At 27.7% G+C, this 14,075-nt stretch overlaps 2 protein-coding genes across 3 annotated transcripts; both read right to left on the bottom strand.

Moving 5' to 3' along the window:
• Positions 1 to 846: 846 nt before the first annotated feature.
• Positions 847 to 6,473, bottom strand: LOC107427470 (WAT1-related protein At1g68170). Of its 2 annotated transcripts, XM_016037840.4 has the most exons (7): positions 6,138 to 6,473; positions 5,905 to 5,967; positions 5,583 to 5,699; positions 4,753 to 5,005; positions 3,435 to 3,593; positions 1,637 to 1,788; positions 847 to 1,155 (listed from the first exon to the last, which is right to left on the bottom strand). In XM_016037840.4, the coding sequence occupies exons 1-7, from the start codon at positions 6,347 to 6,349 to the stop codon at positions 1,044 to 1,046; spliced, it is 1,068 nt and encodes a 355-aa protein (XP_015893326.3). In that variant the 5' UTR covers positions 6,350 to 6,473; the 3' UTR covers positions 847 to 1,043. The 2 variants fall into 2 exon arrangements, with proteins under 2 accessions (XP_015893326.3, XP_015893328.3); XM_016037842.4 differs by lacking the exon at positions 5,583 to 5,699.
• Positions 6,474 to 9,996: 3,523 nt separating this feature from the next.
• On the bottom strand, positions 9,997 to 11,138 carry LOC125424133 (pathogenesis-related protein 1). Its single transcript, XM_048480612.2, has one exon. It carries the CDS (start codon positions 11,068 to 11,070, stop codon positions 10,576 to 10,578), a length of 495 nt encoding a protein of 164 aa, XP_048336569.2. The 5' UTR covers positions 11,071 to 11,138; the 3' UTR covers positions 9,997 to 10,575.
• Between the last annotated feature and the right edge of the window lie 2,937 nt (positions 11,139 to 14,075).

The following is a 14,075-nucleotide window of genomic DNA, read 5'->3' as shown; positions in this document are numbered from 1 at the left end:
AATTGAAAAATTAAAAAAAAAATATATCTGATAGAAATGGAAAATAAGAAAAAAATAATGGAATAAAAGAAAAATGAAAAATTAGGAGACAGAACAAAATAGAAGAGAGAGAGAGAGAGAGAGAGAGAGAGAGAGAGAGAGAGAGAATATTTGATAAGGAAAAAATGAAAAATAAGAAAAAAGAACAAAATAGCAAAATAAATAATTGATATAAGAAATATTTGTCAAAAAAAAAACTGATAAAAGAAGTAAGATAAAAAAAATAAAAAATAAAAACTAGTAGGTATATAACGAAGGAAAGGAAAATAAAAATAATAATAAAAAAATAATTGATGTAACTTATAAAGGATTAAAAAAAAATAGCTATCTTTTTAAATTATTCAATTAAAAAAATTTTAAAAAAACAAAATAAGAGAATAAGAAAATTTAATTGGATACAATATTTGATCTTTATCTCTTTACGATATTCCAAAAAATTGAAGTAATAGTCTCTTTCTCTGTACAACTTTCTCTCTATAAGATAGAAAAATGCAGACTAATGATGAAGAAAACAAATTAAAATAATATGTATTTTATTATTTTCAAAATATGTGAAAACATCATTTTATTGTTTTCCAAATTTTGTTTTTTTTTTTAATTTGTTTTTTAGAACTGTTTTAGAAAACTGATAGCCAAACAGATAATTTTTTGTTTTAAAAACAGTTTTCTATTTTATAGAACAGAAAACTATTTTAAAAACAAATTTTAAACATGCCCTAATTTTCCTATAAACTTTGACAATAACCAAACCAACCCTTAATAGTAGATTAGGTTCCATCAAATTTCCAAATTTGTGCAAACTGCAAATGTTCCAAAATGACACATATATGTATTGATGAAGGATACACATAGTAAATAGTCTGAGATATAAAATTACACTACTTTTTTACATATATATTTTATTTCTTACTTGTCCTTCTATGTTATTATAATTACAAATTGATAGCACATCTTTCATTCCATTACTCATCCAAAGATATTGAAACATTCTCAATGCAACGGATTTAGGATTCCTGGGGATTTTCTGATGACGGTGGTTGTTTCATCTTCATCTCCTTGCGTTTTCCCCACAATACCATGTATAGTCCACACACAACCAACAATCCTCCCAATATGCTGAAATATCTCAATAAAATTAAACACCAGAAAATACAACAATATTGCTTATCCCTATTGAATACCATTACCTTAATAATTTTGAATGAAATATAGAACATGTTGAAGTTTCTTCATGTGGCACAAAATAAGAGCAAAAATGAAAAATATTTGAAGCAACCTTTTTTTGAACGAAATTGATAATAATATTAATCTACATCATTGAAGAGAAGAGAGTACAAAGGTAAAGAGACATATTTCTCCTGGAAAGAAGGGAGACAATATGCTAATAGCTGTTTTATTACCCAATCAACTATTTTATTTTAAACAATTTTATTAAATGGGTTATATGTTATTTTTTCAAAAAAAAAAAAAAGGTTCAAATTAAGAAGTTATTTACAATTATTTTGTAGTTCAAAGGATTTTTGTGTGTAATTTGACCTAATTATTTTTACGTAGTTGTTATTTGCTTAATGTATTGGGAATGGATTATTATGCATACCTTCCTAGATGCAACTTTTCCTGAAGAAACAAAGCCCCTGCCAAGGCTACGATCACGAGGGAGACGGGGTTAAAGATCGCCACGTACAATGGCCCTCGCTTGTGACCACACCATGCAATCATGGTCACCACCACACCGGATGTCACAATTCCCTACATCACATAGACCTTGTTCAAATTCAACAATTCACATAAAAATAGTACTATAAAATTCAACAATTAACCATCAAATTTATTATACTTTAACCTATGGTAATTTTTTTTAAAATATAAAGTCATTTTTATTGAGTGATAATACGTTCACCATATTGCAAAAAGAAAAAAGAAAAAAAAAAGCAAAAGATTAAATGGTCAAAAAAAGAAAATGTTTGTTTGATTATATATAATTAAGAAGGGCAACAAAAGTCTTATCTGGCATTGCCATGTATAATAGCAAAGTACAGCTCACTGATAAACTATATATATATATATATATATATTAAACTATTTCCTTCTTTATCCGAAATTCAGACGAATTGCCAAATGTCGGATTTTATGTAATTAATTACTACATGCCATTTGAAATTTCTCAGATAAATTTGTTTAGAATTATATATGATAAGTTTGTTTTTCTAACATTTATTTTTTTACTCTTTCTTTCTCACCCTCTTCGTTATCCTCATTTCCCATCATTCTTTCTTTTACCGATTACCATTTTTTTTATTTTCTCATATTAATTTTTCATAAACCCAATTAACTTCTTAAAATCACAATTAATATTTTTGTTTGATTAAGCAGAATTTCCATTAAGAGGCATAAACGAAAATTTGCCGCAAAGTGATTTAGCACTCCTTGCTCAATCAAAGTAATTCTAAAAAACATGTTTATTTGGGCTTTTCATTCAATTTTATTTAGCAACTCTCTCACCACATGTAGATCCTTGTGTTCGCAAGCCCTCGCAGTTTGAGAATCCTTTTTTTGACAAATTCCAAGACCAAAAGAAAGTTCAGCAAAAGGAAGGAGAATTAATTCCTACGAAATCATTATCAAATGGATACTAAAAGTGATTGCTTTCCGCAAAGATCCAAATGATCAAGTGATTGTCCAATTGATAAGTTCACAGCCTTTGATCAATAATAATAATAATAATAATAATAATAATAATAATAACACTCTTATAGTTTTAGTCAAACACAATATAACATTTCTATTTTCATCTTTAATAATATGGTTAATTCCACCATTGCCATGTCTGTTTTTGCATTTATTTTCTAGAGGAGTGCATGTCTATTTTGGAAAATTTCACTTAACTCCTTTTACACATCTCATTTTTATTTCAGTTTAACCCCCTTTGTTCTCAAAAAAATTCGGTCATTTGGATCGTTGCCGGATTCGATTAATGTGACCATCTATAATCCATCTCAAGAAAATTGAAGAAGCCTAATTTGAAATTTATAGAAAACAAATACACTCCTATTTTTATACTAAAGAATTTTTTTTTTTTTTTAGGTAAATATGTATAAAAACATAGGCATTTTAAACCATTCATAGATAAATAGAGATCAATATGTGTAACGACTAATACAACAATTATAGGCTTATAGATTTTTAGTAAACACGATTCATTTTTTTATTTATTCTTTAACGTATATAATTGTTTTTTATTCAAAAGAATAATTATTATTTTTTATAAGGAAAGAAAAGAATAATTATTATTTTTCATAAAGAAAAACCTTTATAAAAAAAGAAAAAAAACAATTTTTTTTTTTTTGGGAAATCAAAGAAAAATCATTTAATTAATTATAAATTTTATGGATTACCGAATAAGCAGCAGTAAGTAGTCCTAAATTCCAGCCCAACTTCCACTTAGTCCAATCTCTCTCAACGCAAAGGGCAAAAGCAAGGGACTGAACGGATGCCATTACGCACATCAGAGCCGTGCCTGAATAATGGAATGGGTATCTTTTACTCATTTTTGCCTGCATTACATTAAAAATCAATTAAGCTAATTATACTTTATACATAGCAATTCTATTAAAATTAAAATTATATATATATATATATATTTTTTTTTTTGGTCGAAAGTAACTATATATTTAGGGGGACAAAAAAATAATTAAACCAACCTCTCTTTATTATCCAACATCAAATTAATATTTAATTTTTATTAATTTCCACACAAATTATAAAGATTTTTCTCTACCCTGGTATTCTGGATCCATGACCTTCCAAATGCCAATTGAATCGATTTCATTTGACAATTAAAGTAATATTTAATAAAAAAGAAAAATTATGCTAAAAATTTTCAGGTTTTGCTAAACATTAGTACTAGATGCATTGAATTTTTTACCACACTTATTTACCAAATTATGTGCTTAATGATGTAACAATATTATATTAACTTGTGTTTCAAATTTACTTATATATATATATATTTATTTATTTATTTTTCTGTTAAAACCCAGTACAAAATGTTGATTTACAATTAGGGAGAAATTTTTTTTTCTTATATTGGATTTCATTGCACAACGAATGTTTGTCCTCTAAAGTTTTAATACCTGTAGTAGGATATGCATGGCATCTGAAATTATTAGAGCATCTCTTATAGTTTGTTTTGCTAACTGGGTTTGTCTATTTAAAAATTTTTTGTCATATAATGTTAACATACAATTTTAAAAAAAAATCATCTCCAATGATTTTCCTTAAAACTTTTATGAAGTTGAGAAGGCATTAAAAATATAGAAGATGTCTAATTAACATTTTATTTGTAGAAGTTCTGTTAAATAGTATGAATTATAAATTTAATTTCTTTATTTCTCTTCTCTCCTTATCAATTCAGAGTCTTTTTTCTCTCTTCTCTCCTCTTCCAACATATCAATTTATTCTATTTAAAATAATAAACATAGTTCATTAGTAGATATTATACTTTTTAAAAATCAATACTTTCCAAATTCTTTACTATATAAACTTAAGTATACAGAGTTATTTGAAGAAACTCTTAGTTTTTTTAATTATTATTTCATAAGTATAGGATAAGCTAACCGATGATGTTGAATGGTAACTAAAATTTTTCTAATTTAACGAAAATAACTATAAAAAACAAGAGAAAAATGAGAAAAAATTAAAGAAATTAATTACCTGAACAATGAGCCACAAGGCATAAGACAAACAACTAGAGAAAGACAGAAAGGAGCCCAACAAATGATTGGCAGTTATTTTGTGGTTTGGAGAAACGTGGGTGGTTGTGGCATGGTGATGATGGTGCGGAACAGACCATGTCTTAATCTCAATGCCTTTGTAGAACGTGAAAAGCATTGCACCGCTCATTCCCACTGCTGTTCCTGCTACCTTAGCCATTCCTTCTTTTGTTTCCAATCCCACTTTCTCCAACCTAATTAGCTCATGTATTTATATATCTAATTAGAACTATAGATAATCACTGTTAAAGTACCATTTAGTCTATTTTTTGTTTTTCAGAAGACTAAGGTTAAATTCAGAATATCTGTAATTATGATACAACCATAAACTTTTAATAAACAATATTAGCACTTGCGCAATAATTGCATTTTAACATTCTATACTTTATTTGATAAGATTGCAAATTAGATTTTTCAATTTAAAATGTTCTATATTAAACTTTCAATTTATAATTTTTTTAATATAAAGCTTTCAATTTTCAAATTGATCAGTAGTAAGTTTGAAGATTGAGAAATTAACTACTTTTTTAAAAAATAACTTACAAGAGAAAAAAATTGTTTAATTGATTATTGAGAAAATTTGTCACTTTTTTTTTTAATTTTTAAAATTTTTGCTAATAAATTTAAAAATTGAAAGTCTAATATAAAATAAATTAAAGATTGAAGATTTAATTTGAAACGTTTTAAATTTGAGAGTTCATCGGTCAATCTTATCAAAGCACGGATGCTAAAGTACAATTAGCCCTAAAAAATTTTAGTAATTAATAGTACCTAAAGAATATGGCCATGATAAAGGTGATGGCTGGAATAAGGTTACTCATAGCGGTAACAAATGTTGCTGTTGTTAAAGCTAAGGCCTCGATATATAAATTTTGAGCTAATGATCCACTGCATACAGAACAATAATAATAATAATAATGGAATTTTTGGTTTAAGCAGGCAGAAAATATATAATGTGGAAGTAATGCCTTCCACTTTATACTTTTTTTATTTTATTTTTTTTCTTTACTGAAGTGGATGATCAGAATATTCTAAATGAACCATCATAAGAGAAAAAAGGAAAAATCAAAGATGGAAGAAAAAGAAAATGTACCCAAATAACCCACAAAGAAAACCTTGGAGAAGTATAATCCGGTCAAGCTTTTGCCAGCTCTTCCTGTAAAAACGTTATATATTATTTAGTCTACTTTAAATTCATTAAATAAAAAAAATTACAAATTAGACTAAAAAAATAAGTTTTTTTCTTCCCCCTTCCCCCCCCCCCCCCCCCCCCCATGCAGTGAAAATTAAAGATACATATAGGGAATTAATTAATTAATCACTAACCTTTCAAAAATGAGAGCAATGGGAAGCATAAAAGAGGTGGCAAATAGGAGACGATAAACAATGAGAATTCTAAAATCCATACCATCTTCAACTACAAGTTTGTAGAGAATGTTCATAATCCCATATGCAATCTGAGTCATTACCATTACTATCACTGGCTTTAACTCATTCACTACTCTGCAATTCGAAATGTTCATGTTCTTCATCATCATCGTCTCCCACTCAAAACCCCACAAAAATCAAATGCCAGAGATTGAAAGAGAAAGCTTTTTGTAGAAGCGAAAATCAATACGAACTGTACTTGGTTAAAGGGGCTTGCATAACTTGTGCATTTTCAAACACGTAATTGTTCAAAAAGAAATAAAAATTAAAGAAAAAAAACAAAAGTGAGTTGGTAGTGTCAGCTTTAAGTCTGCAATTAAAGACAAATATTGCTGTTGTGGATATTTCCTTTTTAAGTTATTATTTAAAATTTAGGGTGAATTACGTGTATGATTAGTTTTCTCTATATTTTATATATTTTAGATGTGCGGTGTCATATTGTCCCGTTTGATATTTGTTTGTGCTATTCTATGCTTCAGTTAGATCCTATGTGTTGATGTTGATTTATATGCAGAAGCGTTTAAGATTTGGATATGTATTTACAATTTGGGATTCCGAGGATATAAATTTGTTCAACTTTGTTGTATATTTAATATTCCCCTACAACAGCAAAAATGAGAAAAGAAAAAGATATACCAAAAAAAAAAAATGAAAGGAAGAAAATAGATTCACCATCATATACATATGTTCCTTTGTAGGTAATGTGACAAGTAGTCAAATCTACAAGTTTAGACTCAATATCATTAACGTATGGAGCAACCGTATAAGCTTGCCCTTTAATATCAAAATGCCCACCATAAAAGTTTATTTTTTGATTATGCTTCTTTTATTTGTAGATCTTCTAGAACAAAATTTAATAGGTGTTTTCAACTTTTCCAATTGAATACTTTCATTTATTTTACTCAACTGCCAGATATTTTAAAAACGTTACCTCTCTGTATTTATTATTAAATCGTGCCTCAATGTGCATGTTCACTTTTTATAGGATAAATTAATGAAAAGTTACTATCTTCTTCAGGGAAATGTCTAAATAAAGATGTTCCCATTGAATTGCGTAAGGATTTTTGCTTCGCTATAATGGGTTTGGCTCTGTTTTGGCTGTTAATTTTTTCCTCTCGGATGATTGAATTATGTGGATGAATTTTGTGCAGAATATATGCGGCATTTCTAACAGTGTGATAGATATGAACAAGATTCATGAAATTTTGCCACATCGATGAGTGGCTTTTTCTGGAATATGTTGTGGCTAATTCGGCTTCTGTGACTTTTTATATGGAATCGTGAAGCCCCTATTATGTTACTATTTACAAATATGTTTTCCTACCCGTTTGTTTGTTTGCAGAGAAATTACGAGGATTAGTCACATTCATGCTCAGACATGTGTTATCAGTCACGAGTTGAGGTTTACATTCGTCAATTGGGTTCTGATTTTCAGCTAGTTTTGTTTGTGAATTTACGTTTATGTTTCTTTTCAGTGGGTAGAGTGATTGATTATAAGAGCATATTGAAGGATGAACGATGAACGTGAATTTTGTTCATGTGATATAAAAAGTAATAGTGTTTAAATGTATATGACATTAATATATAATTAATTTTAAAATTATTTTTTATTAATAATATATATACGAAACTATTAATGATTTATTAATTGATTAAATATTTTATTAGTTTATCTATTATTATTATTTTTTTAAAGAATTGATTTTTTAAAAAAACATTTTACTTTTTAAAAAAATTTAAAATGTCTAATCAACCTAAAAAATGGAAGGTTATTTTGATATTGTATATATGTATTTTTTTCATGTCACATCCTTTTAACAGAGTATTTACATCCTTTAAACAGATTGTTTACATAAATAACTTAATTGGAGAGTTTTTTTTTTTTAATTGACTATCTAGTTTTATCCAACAATATACGGAACCATTGAGAATATTGTATCCTCAGATTTTCAGTGTTATAAATCAAGAATGTTACAATAAATGATCACTTTTTTCCTGGACATTTTCTTAAGAAGCTTATTTTGCCTGGTATTCTTACGATTTGAGGTAATAATTACTCTGTCCCCACATTATTTTTGTTTTATTTTCTCACTGTCGCATCCAATCTGCATGGTTTATTTTATTTATTATCAAGAAAAAAAAAAAAAGAAAAGAAACAAACTACGTCAAAAGATATCATGAGACATAACATTCCTTCAGCCATCTAAAGAAAACAGATAAGAGATTTCCCGAGTAGCTTCAAGATAATGAAATCCAAAATCATAGCTAAAGCTAAGATAATGAAATCCAAAATCATAACTAAAGTTGAGATTCAACTCAATGAACCCAATCTGCTGCATGACCCCAATCTGCATGTTTAGACGTTGACATTTCTTGCAACTTGCACTCTATGCTGCCACAGTATTAATGCTTTTTTATAATTTATATTTATTATTTATTTTTTTATTTTGAAACTAAACTAATATTTCAAACATATTTTGTCTATTGATAAGCGAATTTCTTTATTATTATTATTGTTATTATTATACTTTGCTTCTTGTATGTATAAATAGCATTTTTGCTTCACACGTATACAGTTTATAATAGGATGTATATGATCAAAATACATGAACAGAGTCTAATTAATATGAGATTTAGAAAGTTAAGAACAGCACTTTTGACGGTCACAAGAAATATATAGTCGCAAAAGAAGAAAAAATTTATGTCGATGATAAAATAAGATCTCTCACACCCATGAAAGAAAATGGCAAACCGATATGGTAGAGTTGCTTATTGCCTTATTCGCTATAGAAATAAAAAATAAGGGAAATTCTTATTCTGATTAAGTTGCATATATAAATGTGTGGATCGATACATATATAAGCAGTGGCCGATTCAAAAAAATTGGTAGAAAGGGCAAAATTGAAAGCATTTAAAAAAAAAAAAACTTAAATTATAATTGTTCATAATAAAACAAAGAATTACTTATTCATCAATGCATAATTAGTAATTTTTAATTTCTCTTTAACTATTAGATTGTAGTAATATAAAATAATAAACTCGTTTAATAATAAAACTAGCATTCAAAAAGAAAAATATTTGGCATATATTATACTCAAAAACTAAAATGAAATTGATATTTTTGCATAAAAAAACTAGTTTCAATGGTAAAATATATTTTTAGAGATTATTATTTTTCAAACAAAGAAAATATTTTGCATATATTATACTCAAAAACTAAAATGAAATTGATATTTTTGCATAAAAAAAGTAGTTTCAATGGTAAAAGATATTTTTAGAGATTATTATTTTTCAAACAAAAGAAATTTTTAGGCTTATATGTAAAATTAAATATTTTTTCATTGTTTCATAAAGCGTTTTTTTGTATCAGGTTTAATAGAAGATTTGGTGTTGGATTAGACAAATTAATTAAGCTAAAAAAGAAGAACTAAATTTTATAACTAAATTAATGAATACTAGACCGGAAATCATAAATTGAAACGGGCATATTATGTATAAAGGGTTTTGATATTATATATATGTGTGTTATGTACCATGAATGGCATGTGTGCTTGGTCTTTGATTATCAACTTCTGAAAGGTGAATTTCCAATTTATTTTTTTATACATACAAATATGTATATGATATGGGTGATTATTTTCCATTATAATTTAGGCATCTCAAATTAGGTAATATGTTATAGGATAAAAATATTAAACAACATATTGCTTGATGTGAAAAGTTCACATTATGAGAAAGCATATACTAAAATATTTTATAAATGATTGACTCTTGAATAAGCACATCCAATACGGTGAACAAACAATTAAAATTATACATAATCATGTTCATGGCTTACACACCACAAGATATACTTATTTAATAACCAAGTAAAAAGAGAAATCTCACCATTTGGAGTTGTAAGGGTATGCTACCTATACCCATTCAACCTTTTTATTCATGATAAAAAATGTAAAAAAGAAAATCCTGGATTTATTAAAAATATCTTAGTATATAGAAGAACTTGCTCCTATATATATAAATAGGAGTACATATATATATATAATTTATTTTATTCTTATATGGAGATGTCTTGATGTTTTTATCAATAAATATATTTATTATCAATTCTAAAATTATTTTAAAAGCTAAAATTTAAAAATATATTGATGAATTATATGAATCCAATAAAATATTAAAATTTCATGATAAAATAAATTTTATATGGACTCAAATAAATCCCAAATATAACTTTAAATTGTAGTTTTTAAAGCAATTTAAAAATTAATAATAGAAGTCTTTTAATGGATCGTGCATCATGGCAACCCTCATATAAGAGTTCCTGTATATATGGTCCTTAGTAAGGACGCTGGCCAGCAGAGTTGCCAGCGGGATCATAATTACAAGTAATGAAGGTACCCCCATTGTTGCACCGAACCTTAGCACACCCTAAACGGGTTGATTTTTTCCAGACCAACTGAGTGTAATGGCGGCACTGTTTTCCATTAGTACAAGAGTCGGAGTTATAATCATAGTTTACCTTCTCTTTAAACCACGAATTCACCGCGGCAACACCGGAAAGGTCACCTCTGCTCCATACAAGGATATTCTCACCATAAGGTCCCCTAGAATGCACCAGTTTGCAGTCGCCTTTGCGTGTGTTGGCATAGGTTCTTGCATAGCCGGCGACCTTGTTGTCCCACGTCAAGGGTCCGACTCCAACCGAGGCTCGAGCTAAGTTGTGGGCGTTCAGGAACTCTTGCTTGGAGTCTTGGGCATGAGAGGGCTGGATCACTAGGGCTAAACCTATCATCAAAATGATCAATGATATGGAAACCTTAGAGGTACTCATTTTTTGGTTTTGTATTAAAAATGCAATGCTAAATTTCGAAATTTTTTTTGTTTGGGGAAATGATACAAATGTGGGAGTGTATTTATAGTGGTGCCGTTGTGGAATTTTATTTGGATGTATAGTAGGAGAATAGTTTTTCATAACTTTAATGGTTAATTATTCAACCCAAAAAAAAAAAAAAAGTCGTTAATGGTTAACGACCCGAACGCCCAATTTGCCACCTCTTGCCGAAAAGATAATTTTTAAAAATAAGTTGCTGTCAAATTGTGTAAGCGTAATATATATAATATTCTTTTATTGATAGCAGAGAATATATATAAAGAATAAAGATATATGCATTTATATGGTTACTGCTAAAACAGTTAAAGTAGCAAAATTACAATATATTTTTTGGGACAATGATTCCAAATTAAGATATAGTATCCATGTTCTAAAATAAGATGGAACATGTTTTTAATCTTTGAGAACTTACTTACTTCCCCAATCTTGAATTGGAAACTATGTGATAAGTATTAAAAATTTTGCCACTTGTCCAATTAATATTTTTATTCATAGATATATATGACTTTTGTTTAAAATAATTAATTGAAAATTTGGGATGATACCCTCAACGTTCAATTTTTATCGGCATGTTTCCAATACATCCAAACTCTTTATATATAATATATCTATATTATATATATATATATATATTCATTCAATAGTATTCAACGTTGACAGGCGTTGCTCAGTCTTGGGCTTATTGAGTAATATACACCTGTCAATCAACTTCTTCATCATGATCTTCACCATTTTAACTGGCAACCAATGGCGTTGAACTACTCTTTGGTCAATACCACTGCACATTTTCCACTTTGTTACCATATTCACCATTTTTTCTGCATTCTAGAAGACTATAAATGGTTTGGATTGGTTATTAAACGTGAATCGGAAGCATTAAATATTAATCATAAGGGAAATTACAGTCCATCTCGTATAAAGGGAAATTAAACTTTCATTATTAAGTTAGTGGTACAGCTAGAAAAAGCACTTTGCTTAATTTCTTCATGATCCTTAACCAATTTTAATTCGCAGTGAGGCGTTAGAGTTCTTGAGCTCGTTAAAGAGATATTTATTCGACTTTATCCCTTTGTTGGGTTTAAAGAGCGAAATTCATTGCTGATTGGTACCTACATTAAAAGCAATTTGTCATTTGTCAAATTAATTTCTATATCCATAGAGATAATGAATTATGATTACGATCATCAATTTGGGAGGAAAACTTACATACCAATAGTTTATATCACGTCACCGGTACAACGTCATAGAGATGATAAATTATGATTATGAGCAATTTGGGAGAACTTACATAAGAATGGTTAATTCACAAACCCATTTCCTTGGCACAACTTTGCCACTCTTCCATCGGATAATATCTTCAATTTTGAATCCACACTTCTAGATGAATATATATATATATATATATATATATCTAGAGAGAGAGAGAGAGAGTTTGGGGGTGGGGGGATGGGGTTGAGAATATTAGAGTATCAAAAAATTTACCAAGTGTAAATGTGCTATTATTTTTTTTGAAATATTAATATAATCTAAATATATATAGATAAATGGATTACTGAAAAAGTAAATATAATTAAATTTAAGCCGATAAACATAATAAATAATGTACTAATTAATACCAAAATCATAATAATAATAATAATAATGATGGTGATGACACTTATACCTTTAATTAACATTTTTGTTGAGTTGTTGATATCTCTAGTATGTTCATATAGATAGTATGTGGTACACCGAATATATTGAGGTTTGATTAATTAAATTCAATGGAAACCTTTATTAATTTTGAAAAATATTCATTATTTTATTTAAGTTATATATATATATATATATATATATATTAGTTCCTTTATAGGTTGACTCGATAAAATTATATTAAAGACTTATTAAATCAAAATTTAAATTTAATTTTATAAAACAAATTCATCTCAATGAAGTGAATTCAATTAAATATAAGGTTGCGATTAGAAATCCTAATGTAATATTATGAGATAGGTATAATAAAATAGTTATTGTTTAATGAATGTATAGTCTCCTCATGAGATGTCAAAAACCAAGGCCATATTGCTATTGAGAAATTATTTAATACACAGTTTCTATGCACATTTATTATACATGTAAAATTAAAAAGCCCTTTTAGACCCCAAAGCCTCCATAGTCCAACACTTGGTCTCCATGCTGATATTGTTATCAATTTGGCTACTGTATTTGGTGTGAAATAAATTGATATTATTCATAATTTAGCCATTACATTCAGTATAAATTTTTTTATTCATTTTCACTCTAAGGCCTCCACAGTCCAAAATTTAGCCATCGTATTTGGTGTGGAATAGATTGATATTATTTATAATTTAGCTATTGCACTCAGTATGAGATTTTTTATTTATTTTCATTCCAGAGCTTCCATAGTCCAACATGTTATGAAATTTTTTGTTCATGAATTTTTTTATTTAGAACTTTTTAGATGGTTATCTATTTTGAACTATTCTCATTTGAGTATGTTTAATTTTGAAGTTCTTTCGAATCTTAAACCAAACATCTTTAAAAAGCTCTCGGTGTTATAAAAATGACTCTCATTATGTTTGAACTATATTTTGATTGCACCTGAAAAAAATGAGATTGGATATTAAATAGCCTATCAATGCTCCACATTCATCCACACTAATAGATATAAATAAACCCTCATTTATTTAACTTCTTCTTCTTATTATTATTCAAAAATTAGTTTCTTTGGTTTCAATCAAGACTTAAACATAGAATTGGTAACATAAGGGTTGAATTATTAATGAGATTGAGATTTAAACATTTTGTTGAAGAGGAAAATTAAGATGGACATGAAAGAGATAAACCTCTTCAATGGGTGAAAATCGTCAATGGTAATATTCTCCTCAATGAGTTAAGGAAAAATTGGAATTGCTAATATGCTTAAACGAAGATCATTAGTCATC

This window comes from Ziziphus jujuba, chromosome 9 (genome assembly GCF_031755915.1).
Source record: "Ziziphus jujuba cultivar Dongzao chromosome 9, ASM3175591v1".
NCBI lineage: Eukaryota > Viridiplantae > Streptophyta > Magnoliopsida > Rosales > Rhamnaceae > Ziziphus > Ziziphus jujuba.
Note: the sequence above shows the minus strand (reverse complement) of the source record. Positions and strands in the feature narration are given on the sequence as shown.

Coding starts and splice junctions, on each gene's coding strand:
- LOC107427470 (XM_016037840.4), bottom strand. CDS start 6,349: ATGATGATGAAGAACATGAACATTTCGAATTGCAGAGTAGTGAATGAG. Junction 5,700..5,904: donor TTTCTTTGTGGGTTATTTGG/GTACATTTTCTT, acceptor TTCTGTATGCAG/TGGATCATTAGCTCAAAATT. Junction 3,594..4,752: donor CCTTGTGGCTCATTGTTCAG/GTAATTAATTTC, acceptor AATGTAATGCAG/GCAAAAATGAGTAAAAGATA.
- LOC125424133 (XM_048480612.2), bottom strand. CDS start 11,070: ATGAGTACCTCTAAGGTTTCCATATCATTGATCATTTTGATGATAGGT.